At 43.7% G+C, this 25,483-nt stretch overlaps 2 protein-coding genes and 1 non-coding gene across 5 annotated transcripts; 1 reads left to right on the top strand and 2 right to left on the bottom strand.

Annotated features, from left to right (window-relative positions):
- The first annotated feature begins 864 nt into the window (after window positions 1–864).
- On the top strand, window positions 865–6,819 carry LOC105014044 (cellular retinoic acid-binding protein 1). 2 transcript variants are annotated; one of them, NM_001303706.1, is given in 4 exon segments: window positions 865–997; window positions 3,057–3,235; window positions 3,491–3,604; window positions 6,508–6,815. In NM_001303706.1, coding segments are annotated over 4 exon segments (420 nt in total). In that variant the 5' UTR covers window positions 865–927; the 3' UTR covers window positions 6,565–6,815.
- Window positions 6,820–6,933: 114 nt separating this feature from the next.
- Window positions 6,934–24,858, bottom strand: LOC105014060 (paired amphipathic helix protein Sin3a). 2 transcript variants are annotated; one of them, XM_010876045.5, is made up of 21 exons: window positions 24,679–24,858; window positions 21,766–21,976; window positions 21,459–21,638; window positions 21,117–21,223; window positions 20,608–20,923; window positions 20,246–20,497; window positions 19,687–19,839; window positions 19,178–19,354; window positions 18,898–18,984; window positions 18,564–18,682; window positions 17,582–17,792; window positions 17,244–17,360; window positions 16,899–17,137; window positions 16,594–16,777; window positions 14,762–15,332; window positions 14,468–14,637; window positions 14,112–14,285; window positions 13,844–13,936; window positions 13,077–13,171; window positions 10,264–10,453; window positions 6,934–9,954 (listed from the first exon to the last, which is right to left on the bottom strand). In XM_010876045.5, the coding sequence occupies exons 2-21, from the start codon at window positions 21,952–21,954 to the stop codon at window positions 9,721–9,723; spliced, it is 3,858 nt and encodes a 1,285-aa protein (XP_010874347.1). In that variant the 5' UTR covers window positions 21,955–21,976; window positions 24,679–24,858; the 3' UTR covers window positions 6,934–9,720. The 2 variants fall into 2 exon arrangements, with proteins under 2 accessions (XP_010874347.1, XP_010874355.1); XM_010876053.5 differs by having other exon boundaries at window positions 19,178–19,333.
- LOC114829553 lies at window positions 18,328–18,465 on the bottom strand. The gene has a single exon (XR_003777464.1). It is a non-coding gene; the product is annotated as a small nucleolar RNA U109 (small nucleolar RNA).
- Window positions 24,859–25,483: the final 625 nt, after the last annotated feature.

Below are 25,483 nucleotides of genomic sequence, written 5' to 3'. Positions count from 1 at the left end.
ATTCATTCAACTCTTAAAACAAAACCTAATAATTTCTCTGAAGTGAAAAAGAAACCACCACCCAAAATCTATTGATTGATTAGACGCACTGTGCTGGGTGAGCACACATGGGGAAATAGATGGGAGCCTTTTTAACATGACACTTCCTGGAGGGATGACAGAGTGGTCACTGCCCTGCTCCATACATTAATTATCAACCCTTGTCTGGGAGCCACTTTCTCAAAGAGATTGATGAAGAGCTATCAGAAAGGGAACAAATCCAACTTAGACAGGAGGGGGAGTATGTGAATCTATGGGGTGGGGGTTAATTCTGGCATGGATGGGACGGGGGGGGGCGTCTGCGCTTGGGGTGAATAGTGCTTAACAGGAAGTACATTGAATGCATGTTTAGTGTGACCTGTAGCTGTATATACATAGCTATGGTGGAAAGATGATTCCCTAGAAATCCTGGCTTTTTAAATCTTCAATGACTTCCATTGATTATTAAAGAGAGACATCTTGGATCTTTTCATGACAACTTCAATATTGGTTAATATGTCTCAAACCATAATTGTGTTCAACACTTCATTATATTGATGTGACGAGATGATGACGGCCATATTACATGGAGTTCTTCCATTTAAATGTCCAACGCCCTCATTTATATTGCAAGCTTGAAACGAGACCACCTGAACCATGCCCATCTGTCATTTAAAATGGTCATTACATGGAGGACATTTCACTCACTCGCTTTCAGGACGAGCGAGAGAGACCTGCTGTGAGGGGTTATTACAGAGAGAGAGAGAGAGGGAGGGAGGGTGGGAGGGAGGGAGGGAGAAGGGGAGGGAGGGAGGGACAGTGAGCTGAGGAAAAAGAGAGAGGATAGAGGGCACATCAAGAGACAAAGACAAAGACACAGGTACTACTACTAAGAGCTTTCCCTGGAAAATGCCAGATTTTGCAGGCACTTGGAAAATGAGAAGCAGTGAAAACTTCGATGAACTACTCAAAGCCCTTGGTAAGAAATCTATTATTTCACCCGAATTTGAAAATAGTTTTTTTTGACAGAACACATGCCAAATTATACCATCATAACCGTAACTTTTATTTCCCTCGTGTCTCAGTACCAAACCCATCATTTTCTTTGTCTTATGTTACTTGAAGGAAACCAATATTGGGTGAGCTGTGAATGGGTGTGACACAGATGGTCGATCTCAATCATCCTTTTGTATTCATCGTCAGTCTTAAGATCATTTTGGCAATGTGCCTTGTTCATTTGAACATTTTTTTTTCATTAAATAAGCTATTTTTCTGAAAGTTATTTCACATCAGTTTTCAAAGAATAAAAATTAAATAGACAAATTACTAATAGCCTGGAACCTTGTTTTCAAACTTAGTTTCCTAACCTAGAATAGTAATCTTTCCTGTGAAATCAGTGAGAGGAATCTGTCCTATACTGCTCTGCTGATCACAGCTGCTGTGGAATACATGAGATAATTCCCTGGGTTTGTTTTCTTAAATGTCTCCTGTGACAGCGCTGAGCTCTAACTTCATTTTAGGTCTACATATTGCCTCTGACAAAACTTTGGCCCTTTTGCCAATTGTTTTTTTTTTTTTGTAGGAAAAAACAGATGAGGGGAGAAAAAGGTAGTAAGATTAACTCCTCTTCTCTGGGAAGCTGTAGAACACAGATTTTAATTACACTAGACATGGAAGGAGACTGTTTTAGGAAGCAAAAGCGGCTTGGAAAACATATGCAGAAGGGAATGATGGCAAACGGCCTAACATTCTCTCATCCTCTGTAATTGTACTGTAACCGTGTGGCAGAATAGGGAAATAGGTCTGTGTCCGTTTCTTGAAGGGAATCCATAACAGTTTGCATGGGAAGCTAAACAAAGCCAATGGCGCTAGCATTCCTTGCATTCATCACCTTGTCATAGCGTTCCCCGATATTTGCAACATCTGCTGATAACCATCACATTTGCCCCCGCCGCTTGCCTTGAAAGCTCTAAAAACCCGAAAGCCCACAATTGATATCCTCTCATAATCCCAGAACTGTCAGTGAGTCTACCGTGAATTTGCCAGAGATGTGTAACACTGCAACTGTGCATTCTCCGTGTAAACAAAGCACAAGTCCACCCTTGTGAATGGGAATTCCGTATTGGTTTCCCATTTGCTAATGGCACCAAGAGCAGACACACAAACATCTGGTAACATCCGGGGTGGTGCGGAATGAACCATAAAAAATCTGCCAACATGACAGTAAAACTCAACCGATACCCTTGGTATTATGTCATTATGTTGGATCCAATGACATGTCAAGGTTGTTTCTAATCAGTTTTCATTACCTGAAAAAGTAAAAACTGGTCACTGTGGGCTCCCCACATTCCGGCGGGGAGTCTAAATCCTGTTTGTGGTATACCGACAATGCCGAGGGGCGTCACATGGGGAAGTGCAAATTGCTTCCAGAGTTGGTTGCTTTGACTTGTCGCCCTCTAGCAGCAGTTTGTATTTGTCTCTCAAAACTGCCTTATGTTAAACAAAGCATTTTCCTTGCAGTACAGTTCTGTCCTTACGATCACAAGTTCAAATCCTAAAAGGTGGATTTGAAAATTGTCTTATCTGCTGCTGGACACATTTGCTTTGCCTCCTCTCCCTCAAGCAACTCCTCATGGTAGGTATCCACATGCTCAATCAGAGTTGTCCTGTAAATTAGTTCCCCCTGAAGCACGTAGGTGCTGGCGAGTACTTCCTGGGTGCGCAAGCTGGGTAATAGTTATTGGCAGAATGTACTTCAGAGGACCTCCCAATCTTCGACTCTCTTGAGCCTGCTGGGAGTTGTTACGGTGACGGAAGGCCATAAGTAGGAAAGGAATACAACATCAAAATTAAGAGGGTGAAAATAAATCTAAAACTTCAGGAGGCTACCTGCTTAATATAGTAAGTGGCAAATTACATGGCTGTTTGACTGGAATGTGAGGGATCCCCTCGGACACACTGGACGTCGCGATAGACACAGACCCGGCGTGTGTTACAGTTAAGTCAGTACAGCGACGACAGGTGTCATGTTCCCACAGGTGTCAATGCTATGCTGAGGAAGGTGGCCGGAGCCGCGGCGTCCAAACCTCACGTGGAGATAAGGCAGAGTGGGGAGCAGTTCTACATCAAGACCTCCACCACGGTGCGCACCACCGAGATCAACTTTACCATCGGCCAGGAATTCAACGAGGAGACCGTGGATGGCAGAAAGTGCAAGGTAAAGTACCCGTTCCCACATAAACACTGTCCCTACGTAATATAGTCTCCACTTGTTTCAAGCGAGAGCCATCCCATTCAGCTAGCCCACAGTGTGCGCAGATGAAATGGAGACAATTGGAGGAAGCTTTGTCGGTGTAAGAAACAGTCCATTTGGAGCTGTTTAGGCATCCAGATCATCCAGTGAGGATGAGATTATCGGGATGTGAAAGTACAACAACTGACTACATCATCCCACAATGGATTCTTTCAACAGAGCCTGGCCACATGGGAGACCGAGAGCAAAATGACCTGCAGACAGACTCTCCTGGACGGCAACGGCCCAAGGACCTTCTGGACCAGAGAACTCAGGGGAGACGAACTTGTACTGGTGAGGAAGTGTGTTTGAAAGTTTGTGACGACAGAAAGGTCGATGGCAAGGATGGTAGTAATGTCGTTGTGCGCACGAAAAATACAAGTAATATGTGGTTTTCTAAGTGTTTAAAATAAATAATGTTAACGACAGCAGGATCAAATACCTTACACTATTAGTAATAACACTTTTTTCTCAACCAAAAGGCGAGCATAGGCCTGTGGTACTGCTACATTCCCTAGTGACCAGCCAAGCTCGTCGTTGCTCAAACAGAACAGGAACTAACAAAGGTGCCGGGCAGGGATGTTTTAGGTTAGGAATGAGCACCATCACACACCAACACACACCAACGTAGGAAATCAAAAAAACAGGGATAACATACAGCTCTGGAATTAATGAAGAGACCACAGCACCTTTTTCTTTCCTTTCCAAAATAGTTGAAAAGGAAAATTTTGAGTGAGGAACAGAAGTGTTCAATTTGCAGTGGTCTCTTAATTTTAACCCTTCTGTTCCTCACTCAAAACCTTCCTTTTTGACTTTTTTGGAAAGGAAAGAGAAAGTTGCAGTGGTCTCTTCATTCTTTCCGGAGCTGTATGTCTGAAAAGATTAACGTGGGCGAGCTAACCAAAGGTGTTACTCTCCCAATTTGTCTAAAGCAGTGTGTTAGCAGCTCTTAAAAATCAGCTGGATCAACACAGGTGAAACATACTGACCAATCAGATGATAGGCCAGCATAGGTGAAACATACTGACCGAGGGGAACTCCAATCAGTTTGTCCAACATTGTGGAATTTTAGCTGCACAGGCTAACTCAGAAGTTGTCACTGTTGCTCGCAAACACAGCTGAAAAGCGCTTAAAAGGATTTCAAAGTTTGCTCTTTGACCTTTTGGTGCTGATTTATATTATGTTGCACATTTGTTGTTCAGCCCTTCACATAATGTAGTCCTTGCTCCGTTCAAAAACATTTACTGACTTCTTAACCCAGCTACCTCGTATTACAATGAAAATGTAGTGATAACATGTTTTTCCTATTTGATTTCATAGACCAGATGGGCGACAATAAACAGGGCAAATACATTTTGACTCCAGTTTAAAAGTAATGAGAACCTCTTTATTGACTTACAAAGCCCAGAGGGAAATCAAGGGGAAAATCTTCAAGTGAGAAACTCCTTTCTGGATAGCAGGCTTGGACTTTGCAACAGCAAATGCTTTAAACAAACATGAAAAAGTTGAGTTTCTACACAAGGATGTTTGTGCACATTGAATCGATAAGTAATATGATAGGAATGTGAAGCAATGTTGTTGGACAACTGTCTGAGTGTTTAAAGACAATCATATTTCCAGCATATCACACAATCTTGATTCACTGCATAGGAAAACACATTTCACAATGTTGTGTAGTGTTCAAAGGTGGGAAACCTGACAAATTGCAATACCAAGAAACAAGTTGCCGACTTACATTTCTTTCTAGGTCCATTAAAAAAATGCTCTTATGAGGCTAGTCACCCAGCGAGAAACTTCCAGAATTTGGTCCCCATAAGCTAAGCTGGTGAAAATAACCTATAAGTGTTTAACTACATCACCAGTGAACAATTTCTTTATTAACCCTGAGGAGCCGAAGAGCTGTGCCACATCCTCCACTATGACACGCCTGCACTGTTTCCATTGGAACTGGCCAGCAAAAAGCAAATGCAGGAGGCCAATTCCAAAGCATCTATGATCTTTAAGAAGCTTTCAAAGAGGGAGGAAGGATGAAGGAACTTGGAAAGTAAGGATGAAGGAGTTAGTAATAGAGGGATGATGGGGTTAGGAATGATTGATGGGGTCAGGGATGGATTGTCAGGGTTAGGGATGGATTTATATAGTTAGGGAAGGATTGGTGTAGTTAGGGATGGATTGATGGGGTTAGGGATGGATTGACGGGGTTAGGGATGGATTGACAGGGTTATGGATGGATTGATGGGGTTAGGGATGGATTGATGGGGTTAGGGATGGATTGATGGGGTTAGGGATGGATTGACAGAGTTTGGGATGGATTGACAGAGTTTGGGATGGATTGACGGGGTTATGGATGGATTGATGAGGTTAGGGATGGATTGACAGAGTTAGGGAAGGACAGGCTGTTGGTGGGGAAAGAAAGTAATGAAGATAGGATTATCTGGCTGTATAGTCCCATTTATAATAAACTAATGGACTCCAGAATATATCCATTAACATGTAGAAATGATGGGCGTCTACTTTAATATGACAGACAGCAGGGAATATGTGTTTGTTCAGTTACTCTGATGTGCTCTGCGTCCCGCCTCTAGCCTTTTTCAAGCCCCCCCTCCCTTATCGGTCTGGGGAGGGATCAAGAGCTACTGGCTTTCTGCCCAAAACTCTCTGCTCCTGCTTGCAATAATGTGTCTCATTGATCACGTTGTGTTGGTAACCAGCAATGGTTCCTGAATGTTAATGTCTCCCTGGACACTCGCAGCACACGGCAGATGGCCTGATTCTAGTGACATTCTTTAAACCAGAGTGATGTTTTCCTTCCTTCTCTTGGTCCTCTGCGCTGGGGTAATGATGATCTGTGGTTCTGACAGATGTGTGATTGCAATCTTGCCACGCCTCTGAAAGTCCCATAAATCTTTTTGGGCTCAATTTGCCTCCACCGCCCACGTATCTCCATAACTTCGCTTCTTCTTCTCCTCGTGCATGTACTCATACTCTAGCAGAGGCCACATCTCTACTTCACTGAGCTTTATGGAAAGGAAAGCTCAACCAGTTCTGTTGTAAACCAGTCATCCATTCAATTTCACAACGAAGGTTTCTGTGTTACTGCACGACTCAGTTGCCATTAATGACATGTCTTAATATATGAAGGAAGACACATGCCAGCAAGATAATGACAGTTGAATCTCTTCCTCTTTCTTTTTCAGACCTTTGGGGCAGACGATGTGGTTTGCACAAGGATTTACGTACGAGAAAATAAATGAGCTTCAGGGTCATAGTAACAGACTGCACCACCCTTTGAACATTTGCCGTAACTAACCAATATATCCATCTTAAGAGCGGAGCTGTCGAAAGATATTTTATACGTAATAGCATTAAACAAACCAATTACAGTTACCCAGCTTCATGTATCTAGAGACAGCACATCGTTTCTTTAAAGTGAGGTAACTGGTGTGAGAAACAAGGTTTTTCCATTATTCCTCCTTTTTGTATTTACAGTTTTATCAGTATCAGCATTAAAAAAAAAAAAGGAAAGAAAACAAGTGTATGTCGTTTATTTCAACACAACTGTTGTATCATTTTTAAGGTGACATGGAAATGTCTAAAGAAATACATAACAGGATCAACAAAAATTAAACCATGAACTTTATTGGACATTTTTATTAACTGTACCTTTCATATGCCTAATCCAACAAGGCAGAACATATAGCTCTGCCGACTCTTCAAGCAACTTAAATGCAACCTAGAGGGTTAAAATGAATCAAACAAGTGACAGGCCGTTAGTCTATTCAAATGAGGGTTTAATGCCAAACACCATACTACACTCAAGTAAACAACATCATAGAGGTCAAGAAGAGGTGGCAAAGAAACACGCAATGGGGTACAAATGTAGTCTTTGTAGTTTTTATGTACAATCCAGCTGCCTGGTAGTCCTCCTGCACTCCATGTTTGAAACAGACAATAGAAAAATAAAAAATAAAAACAGTCCAAGATTGAAACAGTTCAAAGATTGTCTTTAACTGGTTACAGCATTTATGGAGTAGCCTTGTCTCCGGAGCCATATGTTGCTGAACATCTTTGATAGGATAGTTCTTTTAGGGTCAAGAGGTCTTCCTTCCAGATTGACTGATGGCAATTCAACTTTCACACACTAAGAAGTATTGCCATGTGTAGCTGCGTCACATCAATTCCAGAAGAGACCGACACGAACACACCTTTTGACCGATCACGTCTTATTGTCAAATTATATCTTTTAGAACTGATATGATAGGTCAAAACACCAATTAGAGAAAATAAATATAGTTGGCCTTTTTGTATAAATGAAGCCATTCATGCTCTCTGGATATTTCCATATCCAATGCTTTTGATGTTATATATATATATATCTTTTTTTTTTTTATACAGAAATCAGAATTGTTCAGTTCCTCAGGTAAATTAAGATTAAAAATCACCATGCTTTACTGGACATGAAGTTAACTGGGTGAAAGGGTTTTGGTCAGTGGTATTGAGTGGTAGAAAATGCAGTTAGACAATTAAATTCTAATTCAAAAGCGATGAAAACTGTTTGGAGAGTTCTACCACCATTCCTAAAAACTAGAGGTTTCATTTGTCTGAGCACAGTATGTAATAAAACATTCCTATTCTGTTTTTAAAAAATACAATTTGAGTATATTTTCAAATATCATGACATGGACGTCTGTACCTGCACTTCATGCAAGTGTATAAAATGTCACATTCTTAAAAGGAAAGTGCTGTTTTTGAGAATAGGGGCCCTAAGGAACTTTTGTATTGAAGAAGTATTAATACTTTGTCAACAAGGCATAACTACCTCATATCTTGATAGACTTCCATTCCCCTCAACAGCACATAACTGTGCTTCAGAAACAACCCAGAAACCCATTTTCAGAGCTTTCTTCCCCACCAACTAGTGCTGTTTTGAACAATCAGAACATTCCACAAAAATGTTTCTTCCCCAAGTAATTCCGATTGATAAAAATAGCAATTAGTGAGAAAACATTTTCTCTGGCTGTCCCACATGCAGCCTTAACCTTTGAGTTACCTGAAAAAAAGTGACAATATGTTGTTGTTGTTGTTTGTGGCCAATCTAGTCCTGTTTAGGTGACTGGTCTGACCATCTGACTTGAGCCCTGGAAGTAGTGAGAATCACAACAGGCAAAACCAGCTTCAAACCACCACAGCGCAGTATTTATGCAACACCACAATTACCTGGCATTTATGGGATTAGCTGTTCCATATTGTGACTGATCCAGAAGTGCTGATGGAAATATTGAGGAGAAATTGGTACGGGGGGTACAAACGATTTACCTTACATCTATGTACATGAAACACGTCAATTGTTTCTAGGCTACATTCATTGTTCAGAAATTCCAAATGGGAACTGGTGCCAATGACTTGAGTGAACAACTGTGCAGACATTGTCTTGAAGCATTTTGTATAAAACGGTCACATCAAGACAACGAAAAGGTTTTACTTTTCTAAATGAAGGCTTACATGACAAAACATGGAAAACAGAACACAAAGGAAAAAAAGGCTCTACTAAAGCTCCTTTGGTAAAAACCATTGTTAAAATGTTTGCATTTTTCAATATAGACTATTTCTCTTCAGCATGTTGACTGAGATCTATGCTAAGTTTGTTAGGGTACGCTACACATCAATGCACATCTTTGATGATAAAAAAAAAAAAAAAAGATGACTATCAACAAGCTATTTACAATATGTCCTCAGTATTTATGAGTGGTCGGATCTTACTGTACTTGACTGGCTGGTAAAAACCTGATATACTGGCATAAACCTGCCCAATATCTACACCACGGCTGTCCGAGGGGCTTGTCAACACCTAGTATACGTACATGAGCCGGTGAAAAAGGAAAAACATTCACAGGCTATACAATTTTACAAAATCCACATTTCAATTTTACAAAGCTTGTAGGCTCCTCTTCGCAGTGGCTTAGCGACACTACAGGCCGCCCCCCCCCCCCGACCACCTCAACGAGTGTACTTGTATTGCTTGGACTGGGGAAAGAAGGCCCGCGCTTCAGCGGCCCACTCAGCACGCCGTGCTCTGTCTGTGGCAACCGTGTGTATCGGACTGGGGATGGGTCCGACCAAGGTCCGGTAGCGTGTGCGTCTCGCATAATTTCTTGCAACCGTGCCACAACTGGTTGCAGCGCTACCTTTCGCCGGTATTTAAGTGGCTTCATACAGGCTGGTAAGGGGTGGCCCGATGGTTTGCAGGACACACCGATTGGCTTTTTTGCTCTGTGAAGATAGTTCGGGGAGGGTCCATTAAAAAAAATGTTTTGACGAAGTCTTGAAGGCAGCAGTTTCCTGCCACGCTGGAACTACCTCAGACGGTGATCAGCAATCCGGACCGGCCGTCATCCCCGCGCCCGGACGAGCTAAGGTGCCCCAGCCGAAGTGGCGTGATACTTGACGCGGTATCTGTTGATGTTCAGGTAATGGAGGACCTGGGGATCGCGAGTGGTCGTGCATGGCAACAGGCCCTCACGACGTTCTCCCATCAGCCACTTGCGGGTGTCGGTGGCCATGTCGGCGGTGACGTGTTCCTTGGCCCAGGCGTCCACCAAGCCCTGGAAGCGGCAGTGCAGGCGAGTGTGAACGGCCTTGTGGGACTGCGGACGGAGAGGGACAGGGTTAGCCGCGGGAAACACCCCATATCAACAACACATCAGCAAAGGCCCACTCATTCAACACAGCACAGATGTGTAGTGCCTGGACACACCACTTAATAGTGGTATATTGGCAATATCCACCAAACCCCTTGTTGCCATTATTAAACTGGCTACCAACACAGAGCTGTTAAGTGATGTCATAGCCGTGGTATACAGTCTCATATACCACGGCTACCAGCGTTCCGGATTTGAACCGCCCAGTTTATAATGCAACAGGAAGAGCGACCGGGCTGTCGGCGGGGTCCGTACCTGGTGAGCCCGTGTCAGTGCCGTGCGTCGGTACATGTAGTCTTCAGACTTAAAGACGTACACCATCTTGTACGAGTTGAGCTTGAACATGCACTCCATCTTCAGGTCCTTCTCCGACGGTCCCTTCGTTGCCTTGGCCTGCTGTAGCCGCTCCCACCCCCTCTGGCACTTCCGTATGCGCCGGAGGTTCCTGGTTGGACGAGGAGAAAGACGGATGTCAGGGCGCGTGCGGCCGCAACGCTTTTGCTTTCAACTTGTTCCCCAACCCCCGACCCACACGGACACTCGGTTCACAAGGACCATTCACGCGGATGTCGAAAATCGGTCAAATCAAAAAACGTGCAGGTAGTCTGTAGTTAGGCCGCAATGCATTACACACAGACCATGTAATACTGATTACAACTAACTTATGGCTAAATTACAGACACGCATGCTTCCCAAATAACAGAAATGCAAATGGCTACTGCCCATTTCTGACTCGGTTTTAACATCTAGAACAAAATCGAGTAAGTAGTGAGATTTGAGCGGGGCGTCCCTGTAAAGCCTCGTCTTGATCTACCCATGCACAACTCACCCAGTAAAATAACAACACGGAGACAAACGACTAGGGGAGAACTAGTCCATTGCAGTTGCAGCAGCCTTTCCGTACAGTGCACTTCCGTTTGACATATATAACAATTCTCCTGTTAAAGTCTAATATCCTTGGCAAACAACATTTTGGTCAATTTTATCCAGATTTAAATTGTATTTTGCAAGCATTAAAAATGCAATGAATATTCACCCCGCTTTTAATAAAAGGTGTAAATGTGTACTTACCACTCAGGGTACAGATGAGCGAGGACTGAAACCATGAAGCATTTTTTGCATTCAGGGCTCCACTTAAGACCTAGCAGTGAGAGTAGCCAATTTCCAATATTTTTTTACATTGCCGCCAAAAGGGTTACAAGCCAGGATATGGATTGAAAAAGACTTTGATGTGCACATACTTCCACTGACATACAGAGCAATTATGACCATGCAATGAGGACAAAATAATAACTGAAGATAAAACCTGCTGGTCGCCTCTGCTGTTGAAAGTATTTTTTTGGGGTGGAGAAAAAGATAATTATGTCTACAGACTTTCCAGTGCCAATCTCTAGGTCTTCATATGAGAAACAAACAAAAAATGGGTGAGAGCACTGATAAATCATATCTTCCCGAGACAAGTACTAAATATTTGTAATGGGTTGGAAAGTGGGAAAACTGAGGGTGAGAAGTTCAAGAAAACAAAACTGTGGGTCTATCCAGCCCATTAAAATTAATGATGCATTATGGACAGCCATTCTCAAAAACGGCAATAAGCACTTCAAACCAAAGACGGACCGGCTTGATGTGCAACACTCCTCTCAGGGCTTAAGGCTTCCCAACCACCCCTCCATGCAATGCCCTGAGAGAGAGAGACGTCTGGAAAGAAATACACCAACATTTGAGCATACAATTCAGACCACTTTATTCACAAGCCCCTCTTTGTTTTTGTACAAGTGTTGCAGATGCAGTGCTTGACCAGGTTTTCATGAGTAATCCCCGCTGTGTCAGCTCGTATCAAAAAGTCACCCACAACAAAAGAATGCAACGGGAGTGCACTGTATCCTTAAATAGTCTTACACATAATTGAGTGAACTGAACTCCCCAAATGTCAAATCTTACAACATTTACATTTATCTAAACAGTAATAAGTCATATACAGAAAGTATTTTTTTTTGTATGAATACAATTACATGAAAACACAAGGCAACTGACGATAGGCTGATAAAAAAAAAAGACAATTTTATCTGAATTCTCAGCTCAGTTCAGTCTCTAGGCCCACCAGCCGGGCCCTCTGACTTCCATACCATCGACACAAAAGGAAAATGACCATTGTGACAATGCAGTTCAGGACAGAGCATCGCACACACCGTACACAAGTTCTGCGCAACCAAAAAGGTTATTCATTGTACAATGTGGTACTAATATATGAGCGATGGTATAAAAATACTTTGCCTTACATACATAAGCAATATGAAACTGATTTTTTTTAGCTTTTTTTTTTTACTTTAGGTTTATATCAAATGATTACTGTTTGTTATTGTTACATTGAAGAAAAAAAAAATTGATATCTTTACTGACCCAATGATTTGACTCGTCTGTTGAGTGAAAGTTTAAATAAATACTAAACTACTAATATAATCTAAAAATGCAATATTCATAAATAAAGGGCCTGTTTTAAAAAAACAACTGAATAAATGCATAAATAAATAGTCCCCTATATTTAAAAAGACAGCAGGGTAAAGTGCAATCTTTGGGAAGGAAAGGAATGGAGGAAAAATCAGTCATTCCTCAAGTTGACAGCCAATTACATTATCTTCAACAAAAAACAAGGAAGAAAAAAAAAAAAAAAACAGGCACTGTGAGCTTTTCTACTAAGTATGTTGCTTTTTCTGGCCAACTTTTCTGAAGAAAAAAATAAAACGACCTAATGCACCGATTTGAGAATCCATCACTACCTGGCAGAGCTGTTCAAAAGAAGTGCTTCAGGGACCAAACGCTGGGTGGGTTTTGAGTGACTACAGGTTGAACACCCTCAAAGTTTTGTTTGTTTCTGACCCAGGAACCTTTCTCCCTGAATGTGGAGAGGGACACGAGCTTGTACTCACAAAATGCGCCATTTTTGTCAGCTGGTTTTGGCTTGTGACACAGCGCCACGGCCTGTCTTGGCTGTCTTAGAGAAAGCCTTTAGGGGGCAGTGCAGACTGGGGGGGAGGGGGAGGGGGGGGGAGACAGCCAGAGGCCCTCACCTGGGGAGGAACACCGGCTTCTGGGCCAAGTGCTCACGCAGCTCTGGAGAAGCAGAGTCCGAGTTCAGGTACCGCCCCACGTAGTCGGACCACCGCTGAAAAAAAAAAAAAAGAGGACAGAATTAATCTAAATTAAGACTTTACCCCCCATTTACAAAGGAAATCATTAAGGTAGTTGTATTGCGTTCACCGTAATTACCAGAAATGATCAGAATGTGTTAAAAAGCATGAACAAATCAAGGTTCTGCCTAACAATGTCAATAAAAACCTTTAACCACCTGACGCAAGTTATTTCCTGGATGTTACCATGTCGGAGTTGTCTAATCACTGAGTTGCTAAACAATGACAATCATTAGAAACACTTTTTTCACAGGTTTAAGGTCGTCAGAGGCGAAGATCAAAGTAGATTTACCTGGAAGAATATAATGAGTAGCACCATCACTGATATCTATTTGACATAACCACAGCAGTAGCATACAGAGTATTCAAAGATCCACACGTTCTTCATTTATTAAGCTCAATTAACAGGCCAGACTCACATGAAAGAAATTAATCAAAACCTTTTATCCTTCCAGACTCCAAAGGTTTATTCGTGACTGAATAATTGACATTGCATTTCTTTATTTTCATCCCCCTCTATAAATATATGTAATTTAAAGAACCAAAATAAATAAACAGGTTAAATACTTAAATTAAAATGTTTTATGTTATAGTGAATTCAGAATGAGCAGTATTAAAGAACCAAGCTTCTTGCCAGGCACACCCACCTCTGTCTCCGCGGGTTCATCTGAATTGTCCTCCTCCGAGTCGAGTAGCTCCACCGCCAGACTCACACTGCCTTGGCTCTTCACAAACACCAGCTGGACCACAAACAAGACAATCAGCGAGACAGAGGGCAAGTCGCAAGTAAAAAACCTAACGGAACAAATACCTAAAAGACAACCTCGGAGAGAAGGAGAAAGGAGAACGCACCCAAGAAATTCAAGCGCAACTCCCAAGGTACCTGGCCTTGATCTTTGACATTTCGCGACCTACCTTGAAGCAGTTCTCGTCGGACATGAGCTGCTCTGCCCGGCGCTGGTAGGCCGTCTCGGCAGCCACTCTGGAAGCCTGGGAAGACAGGGGGCCACCGGTGGCCTTGTTGGCACACTCGCTCAGGTAGAGGTCCGTGACGCGCACACAGAGCTCATCGCTCACGATGTGCTGAAGCTGGTGGGAAACAGAGACGGGTGTGAGCGCGGTGAGTCTCGGAGGCAGCCATTAACGGTGTCAGCATTTGGGCAGATCCAACAGTACACGTTTTCATTGTAGAGGACAGCCTTGAATTACTCCCAACGGCGTCGCTAGACGTTTCCTGGCGGTTTGTTCGGGAGTGGAAGCGGTGCACTGACCTGTCTGACGATGCTCTGGATGAGCTTGTCCATGGTGAAGGCTGTGAAGGCATGTATGGTGAACATCTCCCGGAGGGAGTCCTCGTACTGGGCCGGCTCCATGTTGCCATCCAGGAGGTTCCGGACCATCTCCAGGAAGGCGGAGTAGTAGTCCTCGACTTCAACGTCCACTGTTAAAAGGGGGGGGGGGGGAGAGAAGGGTTTAGAATGATTTCAGCCGGTGGGCTAAAGCTCAGCAGCTCCGTGGCTATGCGGCGTACACGGACATCAGGTCACAAAGCACCGCAGACTTACTGGGCTCCTTCAGTCTCAGCTGGAGGGCAGGATTCTCATTCTTCTCCCGTTTGACACCCAGCACCTCCCGCTGCCACTCCTGCTCCCGGCAGTCCTCCTCGATCTGCCTGTCCGCCTGCACGTAGATGCGCAGCAGCCGTGAACAGAGAATGTGGTGCAGGCGCAGAAAGATGTACCAGTTGTTGTTGACGTAATAGAGGTTGTAGGCGTCGTCGACGCCACGCGCCTTATGCACCCCGGTGCTGCCGAAGAGCAGCTTGGACTTAGCAGAGCCGCCGGCCAGCCCGTTGTGCTTCTTTGAGCCATCTTCGTCCGCCCCGGTCTCCTCCTCTTCGTCGTCCTCCTCTACGTCCGACAGCTCCCCGCGCCGGGCAAACAGCATGTCGGGGATGAAGTGGTGGACGACCTGTTTGATCTTGTACTTGTCCTCCTTCTGGATGCCGGCCTGCCTCTTGACGTGGTGGATGATCAGCGCCGCGGCGTCCTCCTGGATCTGGCTGTCCTCGTAAGTCAGTGTCATGTGGGGGCCACCGGGCACGCCGGCCGTGTCCTCGGAAGCCTGCTCCTGTCGCTAAAAGTGGACAGCCAACGTTGAATCGCTCCGTTTGGTTATGCATTTAAATGGCAGACACTGTCAGATTATGCAAACAGTACATGACTGCCTGTAATCCACATCTGGGTCTTATAATGTCATAAGGGGGGGGGGGGGGGGTTCATGTGAAACTTCAGGCCAACTCAGATGGATTGTCTTTGGGGCCATGTTAAACCTTTTCAGATAAATAAAACATTTAATGATAATCATGCTTACAGGAAAAGAGGATCATTTCATAAATAAACTACACATGCCAGTTCACTTTCTTAGAGGGTCCAGGATCCTTGAAATTGCACACATCAGGACTGAAAAGCTACATTTGAGTCTTCAACAACATTCAAACAAACAAAATAAAAGTTACATAAGATGCTGACAACATCTGAAATATAATGTTCAGCCCCAGACATTAACCGAATAACATATTTGCAAGCAAAACATTTATTCTAGTGTCAAAATGTTCAAAAAGTTTAAATATTAAATTTGACTAAAATCATAAAATGCGTATTGTAAACTGGTTACTTTGAATCACGAGTGCTTATTGGGTGATGGCCATGGCACATGAGACAGTATACCACAGGTAAAACATCACATCACGTTTTACTGATCTAGTTGCTTTGGTAACAACTTTAGACTGGTAAGACCAAATGGTAAGACCAAATGTTGTCACAGATAATCAAATCATCTTAAAATAACAGGCCAAAGAACACACAAGGAAGATGAACAGAATACTTCAGGTGCTTTTCTCTCAAAACCAATTAGTTAAGGTCAAAGAGGAGGGATATTTGGCTTTCTAATACAAGCAGTCTTGAGGAGACCAGCAGAGAGGACGCCAGTAGTTTATAATTGAGACTTGCCCCTCACAAAGGAAATATTATTAAATGATGTGTCGTCATACAGACTATGGATCAAGAGATGATTTTGAAGAGATCAAAAGCACATCCTTCTCCGGGTGAAGGCCCAAACAATCTTAAGATCTAAGGGGGGGGGCCGCACTCACATGCGCAACAACCCATCTTTATTAAAAATGGGCAGACAACGTTCCAGATCCTTGTTGATGGGAACTCTGCTTGTTTATTTTTAATAAAGACAGTTGGTGGAGCACGAATGTGAAGGCTCCATTTCCTAACTGACCCAGTGATTTCTGTGGCAGATGTACCCACGCGTACGTCCAACTCCTATACAGAAAGCCAAAGCAGGAGAAAGCCAAAGCAGTGACTCGAGATCCATCACCTCCGCTTACCTCGTCGTATATGGCCTCAATCTCATTGAGCAAGGTCTTTGAGCGAAACACTTTAGTGTCGTTCTGCTTGAAGTTGATGCCTTGGTGGTCGAGAGATTTCAGGTAGTACTTCTCATTCAGTTCCCTCCAGATCTTGTTGAAGCCCCGCTGGGCTTCCCTCCACTCCTCTTCTTTCATTTTTAACCTGGCCGGGCGGGAACACGCACACCGAGGTTTACGCGCAAAAAAAGCAACACGTATTTCCAGGCAAGCTGTGCTTGAATTCACAAAAGACTTGTAACTTTCTACTATGAGCCACACATCACCTCTTAAGCACAATGGGGACGGACACGGACGGATTCCTCTTCAGCCCGTCAATGATGTCAGCGGCCTTGTCGCCGTATATCCTCTGGATGGCCTTGCGGTGGATGACCTCGGAGCAACCGCCCATGGTGTTGTCCAGGCGGAACTTGACCTGCTCCTCGGCAGACATGCGCGACAGCCTCTTCTGCACCGTCTCCAGGACACGTATGGTCGCCAGATTGGTCTCCAGCACCACGTCGAGCTGCGGAGTAAATACCAGAAGACATACAGAGCGTCACCCGTGATGCGCCGGCGTGTCACCATAACACGGGTCTGTTCTAATAACCGGGGACATCACAGGAGCTCACCTCGAAGCGCTCATCTTCGCATCGGTAAATGTGCTCCTCATACTGGGTCTTCTTGGAGCTGACAAAGGTGGAATCCTCGGACCATGAAGGGAATGACACCCACGTGTCATTCAGCACCTAAAATGCACCTCACTGTTAGAATTGTCTGACTTAACGGACTTGTGATGAGTAACTAAACAACAACCACGCTACGGTCTCTGACCCCAGTGAATAACTACACCGGCCGGATGACGTTATTAATTGCCCTGGGGATTTACCCAGTAATTCCTCAGCTGTTCAACTGATCGCCTGCGCCAACTTCCTTAAGAAACAGCACTACCAACAAATGCTGGTCTCACCTCTTTACACAGAGGGGTTCTGCCAGTGCACTTGGGCTGCGTGTAGCTCTTGGGAAGCGCCCTGTAGCTGGAACCCAACCTCTTACAAGACGCGTAGTCAATCTCCATGGCGATGCCCTCGGTGGCCCTCTCCTTGGGAAAGCTCTCCATGTGAGTGGACTCTCTGTAGCCCAGGAAGTTTTTGAACCAGGAAAACAGCTCTGGGAATTTTCTGCAGATCACATTCCAAAATGGATGATGAAATATCCAGGTTATTAACAGTGACATAAAATTATGCTTGGATGTTCAGGAGCCCTTAACGAACAACCGGTAGCAGGGCCACGTTTACGTTTCAGGTAAATAACATTCAGTATTGGAATCACAGGTTTGTAAGCTACTTCAAAACCCACTTGCCCGTTTATTAGGCACACCCATCTAGTACCGGGTCAAACTCCAGAACAATACAAATTGTTACAGTCATGGATTCTACAAGGAGTCAGAAGTGTTTGGACCATGCACTGACCGCCACACCACAGGACGCTTAGGACACCCATTTAAACGTTTCATTAAACAGCAATTGAATGCCTCAAAGCTGGTCTACCTGCTTAATAAAGCGAACCAAGGCCTTGTAAATCACCGATAATAGGAGCGGTCCATTTTCGATTATAGAGCGGCGGACCGAAAACTGCCCACTGACTTTAGATCATTACCATTTGTTTGGCCTCAGAACACTGACAGATCAACATCACACTTGGCTAACAGGCTTTTAGTGTGAGAGTATTATACTACCGACTCAGTCTGATCTTGAGAGACTGGTGGCCCTGTTAACTCTCCTGGTCTGCTGTAGCATGATTGAATGGTCCACACTCCTCACAGCAGAGAAGGCAGTCACAACAGTTATGCAGCCCAACCCGTAGCTTGGCTACGAAAATGTGCTGGGATTTTCACTCTTCTGAATTAACGTTTTTTAATCGTTGTTTGGCACAGGTAGCTGTGATCTTACCCCAGGAATGGTAGCACTAGCTGTACTAGCTCGGCACGTGAAATGACTTCCTGGTTGAAGATGAGAAGACACCGCAGGAAGTTCTGGTAGGCCTCAGAGCTCCGGAGGGCTTTTCTGACCTTGGGTTAGAAAGCAGTTTTAACGAAAGCACACCACAAGTAGAACCCGAGTGATTTCCAAAACAAGTTAAGACAGCAGCGTCTCATCCTAGACAATCAATTCATTCTAATCAGGATTAAAAGTTCAGTTAGAATGGGATAAATTATTAATATAGATATCATTAGTAAAGATGACACTATAGGTAGTTGACATACAAACCAACATTGAGACTGACCTTTTCAAAGAAGAGAGATTCTGTGCCGATACTGTGCTTGCTGGCTTCAGCCATCGGGTGGTCTCTGCCCAATAGTTTGGGTTTTTTCTGCAAAGGTGGAAAAGAGAGTGACTGACTGTGAATAAGGACTCTGTAACTACTGACACCATACATGAGTGAACTGGTAAAGGAGCAGAATTGTATTAAAGTTCTAAATTCAGTACAGTATCGTCCAATCCTCATCCATGTGTCAAGCCAGCCACTCCGTAGGACAGCATAATGTCGGGGGGGGTCAGTTCACCTTAATAGGCGGCGTGCTGCCCACCCCAGAGTGCCTCCTATTGGGAATGCCGTTCTGGTTGAGCCGCTGCTTGTTGTTCATCAGGGGCCTCTTGACCGTGCCGCCATGGTCGTTGCGCACCGACTCCGCCCTGTCGGCCGTGGTCTTGCTCAGCAGCTGGAGAAAAGGGGGACAACTCTGGATCAGAGATAAATGTGAGTGTTTGAGATTGGCAGAGTCTGCGTAGATATGCACAGAATAGAACTTGTCTTTGCATTAAACTTAAACAGATTATTGGTGTCTCGAACATTCTAAACGTCTTGAGTTAAAGTATATAAAAAGAGGTGACATCACTCATGAATATAAATCATGTTTGTATTTCATTGCGTAACACATTGTCTAAAGTAAAATTCCATTCTTTTCTAATAATTTAGTAGCAAGGGAAACACAATGTGGATGTAATTTGGGAACATTTAAGGAAAATCCCTATCTGGCAATGGAGGACTTTCTGGCTTGCACGTGAAACTCACCACTGAACTGTTGGCGTCTGGTAAGAACTGTCCAAACTCCGAGAGCAGGTCCTCCTGGTTCTTGAAGAGCCGGGCCACCTGAGCATACACCTCCTGCTCGGTCAACGCCGGCGTGTAATTGCCCCCTGCTTCCTTTGCGTTGCGCTGCTCCTTCTGCAAAGCAGTGAATCAGACCACCACCGTTTGTAGAAATTTTTTCAAAAGAGAGCCAATAGGAGCAATAACATTTCTGGAAATTCCTTTGTTACTGAAATGAATCCTCCCCAGTACACCTGTGGATCTTCTGGCAATGTTCCAAGACCAGGGAGAGGACTGACCTGCCTCTGCACTGTCAATGGGTGGCACTGGCATTGAGCCCAAAGTTCACAATACACGGTGAACCAGATTACAAAGAGATTGCCATGTACAGCATCTATTGTATTAGCCGGTAAAAAAATACAGCAAATTACCCTGTGGGGCAGCGCTGTGTTTTTAAATATTTAAGGATTTTATGCTTTTTTTGGACAGGTAAATTGTGAAAGAGAGCAAGGATGTCAGCTGAAATAGCAGTATTTCATACCTGGTATGTGTGCAGGATCTCCAAGAAGGCTTTGTAGATGTCGGGCTGGCCCTGGAAGCGGTTCTTGATCTTGTTGACGTAGTTGATGGCGTGGTTGAACTCCACCGGCTGGTTGTTCTGCAGCAGTGGCCCGCTGGAGGGAGTGCTGCTCACTGGGGTGTGGGACTGGACCGTGGGAGAGCGTGGAGAGGCGTAGGTGGGGATCGACGGGTTGGGCTGACTCGTCGGGGTAAGGGCCAGCGACTGCATCGGCTGTAGGTGGAAATGGGGAACAAGCAATTTTAGGAAAATAAAGGCACACAGAAGGGTCAATATATCAGAACTCAAGAGTGAGGTTCCCGTGGCTCTACGGAAGCTGTGACCTTGGTGGTCTTGGCTGGTGTCGGTAGAGCCGGGCCGGCTGTACAAGTGCTGGTTGGAGGTCCACCAGGAGGCTGCAGGGACTGGTGATGATGGGGCACCGGCTGGCTAGGCGGCCCTGTGACGGGAAGGTTCTGGACCGAGATGCCATGCGGTGTGATGTAGTGGATCTGACCCGGCGTGGTCACGTTGACCTGCTCATTCGTCTGGACCTCAATCTTGTAGCCAGGAGGCAGAAAGGTGTTGAAGCCCATGATTAGGTCCGGGTGGCCCTTGAAGAGCTGGGAGACACGACTGATCACCCCGGGAGTGTCGATGCTGTGAAAGTGAACGTGTGAGTTTTGGATCGACAATCTCAGACAGACTATGCAGAGATACAGATCTACCTATATGAAATGTAAGACTCTGCACCTAACCCTGTTCAGATTTAACCCGTCAAACATACTAAATGTCATTCCGCAGTATAAACACTCACAATTTACATGGCCGTGTACAGTAATTTAAAGCTGACCTCTGTGACTTGAATTCCTTCATGATGTCGAGGAAGTCGTTGTAGACTTGAGGCTGATTCCCAAACTGCAATTTCACTTGGTCCAGGTATGACAGAGCATCTTCAACCTTCAAACCCAGTAATGTCAATCAAATATAGGTTCATGGGCAACATAAAAGTAGGCATTGGACAATAATAAAAACCAACACATAAATCACCATTTATTTTATTGGTGAGAAGTCTCATTGCTCCATTATTTACTGTGTTTTGAAATCAACAGGTTGTAAAAGTGCATCATATAACCAGATACATTTTAAAGACAAAAACAACCACATGATGGAAGGTATCACATGCCAAATGTACCTTGAGTCGCTGGAACTGGGCACCCTGCGAGGGGGCCATGGGGGCTGGGGGATGAGCATGGCTCTGGACCATTGCTGTTCCCTGCGATTGGACAGCTGGGCTGATGGGGTGGGGCCCCACATGTGCAGCAGGACTAGAGGCATGTCCATGACCGCTAGAGCTCTGCGGCATTGTGGGAACCTGGAGGGCAAGAGTCAGTGGAATATCAGCGGTCTGTCCATAATAAACTGAACTCAGCAAACATTCTGTGTGGATCATGCCCTCAGACATATTAACGAGAGACAGCTTCAGTTGTTTATTCCCATACCTGGTATCCCTGGGGGATGGAGTACTGGATGCCAGTAGAGGGCTGCATGTTGTCCGTGACAGCCTCGTACACGGCCGGGGCCGGCGCTAGGACACGATGCTGGAACCCCTCCGCAGTAGCTGGGACTGGGGGCCGACGCTGCTGCTGGGACGCAAATACCGCTTCCTGGTCCTCCGCACGCCTCTTCATTGTATATTCATACTCGAAGGAGCTACGTCAGACACAACACAGGTATGCCTACTCAAACCGGAACCATGAAAATCACCAACAAACATTTTCTAGTTGGATACCAGCTATTCCAATCATTATGTGGTCATGTGGCACATTTAAAGGGCCCTCTAACTCTCTCATGACTAAAACAGAAGTTATAAACACAGGCGATTTGCTTTGTGGATGATTGGCTTAGAGCTGTAGTATATCAAACTGACAACCAGAGGTCTGAGGAAGAAAATGTGTTTATTATTCTAATTATGCTAGTAACCAGATTATATCTGTGCCTTTGGGCTGTGTGGTACATGACCAACAAACCAGGATAAAGGGTTGTATCCAGGCATTCCGCATTTTTGTGCCAAAGAACAGCCCTTCAGAGTGGTACACTGGCCTCAGTGCATTATGGCCTTTTAACAAACTGCAAGGTTTGGATCCTGGATGAGTAACTTGCTGAAAGCTGTGGCATATCAGTCCAAAAACCAGTCAATACTTTTTAACTACTCAAATTGCATTGATAACCAGCTTATAATAGCAATACACAAGGGGTTGTGGTATATGGCAAATTGCCCCCCCCCGTATTTTCACCCACACAAAAATGCATAAAAAAAAAAAGTTCCTCAACCAGCCCTTGTAAACATTTCACATGTCAAATTGGACAAGCAACAAAACAAGACCTTTTTATGTAAAGTTGCTAACAAGAAAAGTTTATAGCCGCTCAGCATAACAATGAATTATGTTACCAAAGTGCTATTTTGTTTTACAAATATGGACACATCTGTATTAACAGCAACAATTTGGCAGCAGAACATAACAGTAGTGGGCATATCACACAAACCCTGATGATGCCTTAATGCTACATTACACCGATTACAAACGCAATAAGAACAGTTGAAAGCATACTTTGGTGTTGGCTGTGCTATTCAGTTTCATACGCCAAGTCTTTCGGTTAATAGGTCTTTGAACCACTCAATTTATTATCAAGCAATAAGGCAGAAATAGTGGCCATATACCACATACCAAGTTACCCTGAATGCTGATTATCTGAAAGCGGTGGTATATGAAGCGGCATACAACGGAAATTAAAAATAAAATGTGTACTGTTCTACTTGGCAACAGGTTTACAACAGCAATAATGAAACGATGTGGTCACGGTTAACCTCTAAAATATTTCTGCATTTCATTTTCAACAAATTGGCACATCTTTCTAAAAACGCGCTTTGGCTTTGTAATTATGGAGTATTGAGTGGATTGATGGCAAAATATTTAATTTATTATAAATTAAGTCGACAACCCACAAATACATTTAGAGGATTTGAAAGAACCTTCAAATGCTTTCCGACGGCACCGTTTGGCAAGTCATTCACAATCAGCGTACGGTAAAATGTCTGGCCAGAGTGAGCTACAATTGATAGAGCTGTCTCTGTAGATTGAACATAGTGTTGCCATCTCGCTACCGTAGTGTGCAGGACAAGAGATCTATTGGCAAACTACCTACCAGCTGTTCGAACGTTAATCTACCAGAAAGGATGTTAAATAACGACGTTTGCTAACTAGAATACTAGTAGTAGGAAGTAAACTCCAAACTCAAGTCAAGATGGTAAAGTGAGATGTATTATGGAGTACCGTATGCCTGGTAAAATATACACAATTGTATTTAAAATAAACGTATCAGACTAAATTAAACTCAAACGTCGAGGAAACCAGAAGATCGGGGAGTTGAGGTTAATCGTCAACAATGAACGTAGTTAGAAGCTATGTTGCTCTTTAGACGTAGGGAAACGTTCAAAAGACAATCCATAAGCTACCAGCAGTCAGACATTAGCTAGCTAACACTTGATGTTAGCTTCTAAAACTAGCCTGTAGACCTACCCATTCCCCTCCCCCTCTTCGATTCTAGCATTGGAGAGGGCCGGACGCCATCTACTGCTAGTGCCGCGGAGTCGTGCGCGCCCGAACTTGTGTGGCTAAATGCACGAGCGTGTCAGGTCAAAAGCTGTTTTGAACACTTAATAGCTCCCTATATAAGATTTAGTTTTTCAACTCGTTGAAAAGTTTGTATTATGTTAGTAACAAATCTTGTGTTAAGATAACCCTCATTGGAAGCTGTTGTCTTCCAGTATTTTTGCTAGGCAGTTAGTAACCGTTAACCAAGTGACTGATAGCAACACATTGTGGCTAAAGCTAACTAGTTAGCGAAGTAGCTAACGGTAGCTACTTTGCTATTGAAATAACGTCCGAGCATAGCCATAATTTCCAGACCATTTCAATACTGTAAAAAATGCTGTAATGTTAAATCGTTTAATTTGTCCCAGTGCTAACAAGCTGGTGCTGTTCGCTTGCTCATGACATGACTGTGTAGGTAGTTAACGTTACGGTAGTAGATGGTGTACAGTGTGTAGCTAACGTCAAAAATACAATTAGCAGGAAACATTAGCTAGCGACAATTTCAAATTGTTTTAAGTACAGCCATACGTCGGTAAGGTTCAAGCACCCAGTCGGTTAGCAAAAAATTATAACGCATTCGTAGATTGACTAGCTAATCGTCTAGTAGTATCTAATCGGTATGCCTGCCAAGGTTATAGCTAGTTGGATAGCCAACGCTAGGTCGCTAGCAAACGGCTGTAACACCACGTAGCTAGTTAGGTTCAAATGGAATAAACTAGCTAGCCACATGAGCTAGCTAGCTAGCGAGATAAAACTTACCTCAAAGGACGCGACCGGCAACACCTTTTCAAATAATGGAACAAACACTCGTCAATTTAAAACTTGAAATACTGAGCGTGAAATTTAAAACTGAAACGTCAAACAAGAAATTCCCGGCTAGCAACCCCGCTAACAACAATCCCTGTGGCTAGTATGTTTCTTGAACAGAGGCGTGGTTCCGATTAGGGCGGGCTAGTCTCCTCCCGTTCTAAATTACAATTCGCCGCTTATCAACCGTGAAAACAATAGGCGACACAACCTCTGTGGTTAGATTTGCAATCATTCTCAGCAAAAATTATTTTAATTTGAGAAAATGTCCCCCTTTTAGATTTTTTTATATCTAGAATATAGCACAATATATGACATTATAATAAACGGTAACAGTAGGAACAGAGAAAAAGATTCACATTCTGCCGCACGCACGCATGAGATAATGTTCGCATGGATTTATTTTAATGTTCAAGACATTATGTGGACTAAATAATATTTATATACCGGACTTAATGCTTCATAAAATATTCATAACCTAACAGTGTGTGTAAAAAATGTTTGGATGACAATTGTAAAATTCCTGGGATGTAATTAAAACTATTCCTACTTATTATGTTGACTTATCTACCTTTCTTCCTGGACTTTGATTGCTTTCTTAATGTGGTTATATTATTTTTTAATAATAGTTTTTCATTTCATTTAAAATTTTATTAAGTCTGAGATTCTGGTACAAACAAAGTGCTGTACAAATGTAATACATTATTAAGTAAGTAAGTAGGAGACCAATGTGACTAATTTTTAAACATTCCGTTAT

The sequence above is a fragment of the Esox lucius genome, chromosome 2 (genome assembly GCF_011004845.1).
Source record: "Esox lucius isolate fEsoLuc1 chromosome 2, fEsoLuc1.pri, whole genome shotgun sequence".
NCBI lineage: Eukaryota > Metazoa > Chordata > Actinopteri > Esociformes > Esocidae > Esox > Esox lucius.
This window is presented reverse-complemented; position numbering and strand designations above follow the sequence as displayed.

Excerpts from the sequence above, each read along its gene's own strand:
- LOC105014044 (XM_010876032.5), top strand. The coding sequence starts at position 3,068 with ATGCTGAGGAAGGTGGCCGGAGCCGCGGCGTCCAAACCTCACGTGGAG. Across the intron at positions 3,236-3,490 it reads TGGATGGCAGAAAGTGCAAG|AGCCTGGCCACATGGGAGAC; the intron begins GTAAAGTACCCG and ends TTCTTTCAACAG. Across the intron at positions 3,605-6,507 it reads GGGGAGACGAACTTGTACTG|ACCTTTGGGGCAGACGATGT; the intron begins GTGAGGAAGTGT and ends TTTCTTTTTCAG.
- LOC105014060 (XM_010876045.5), bottom strand. The coding sequence starts at position 21,954 with ATGAAGAGGCGTGCGGAGGACCAGGAAGCGGTATTTGCGTCCCAGCAG. Across the intron at positions 17,793-18,563 it reads CTAGTGCTACCATTCCTGGG|AAAATTCCCAGAGCTGTTTT; the intron begins GTAAGATCACAG and ends TGTGATCTGCAG. Across the intron at positions 15,333-16,593 it reads TTGAGGCCATATACGACGAG|CGACAGGAGCAGGCTTCCGA; the intron begins GTAAGCGGAGGT and ends GTCCACTTTTAG.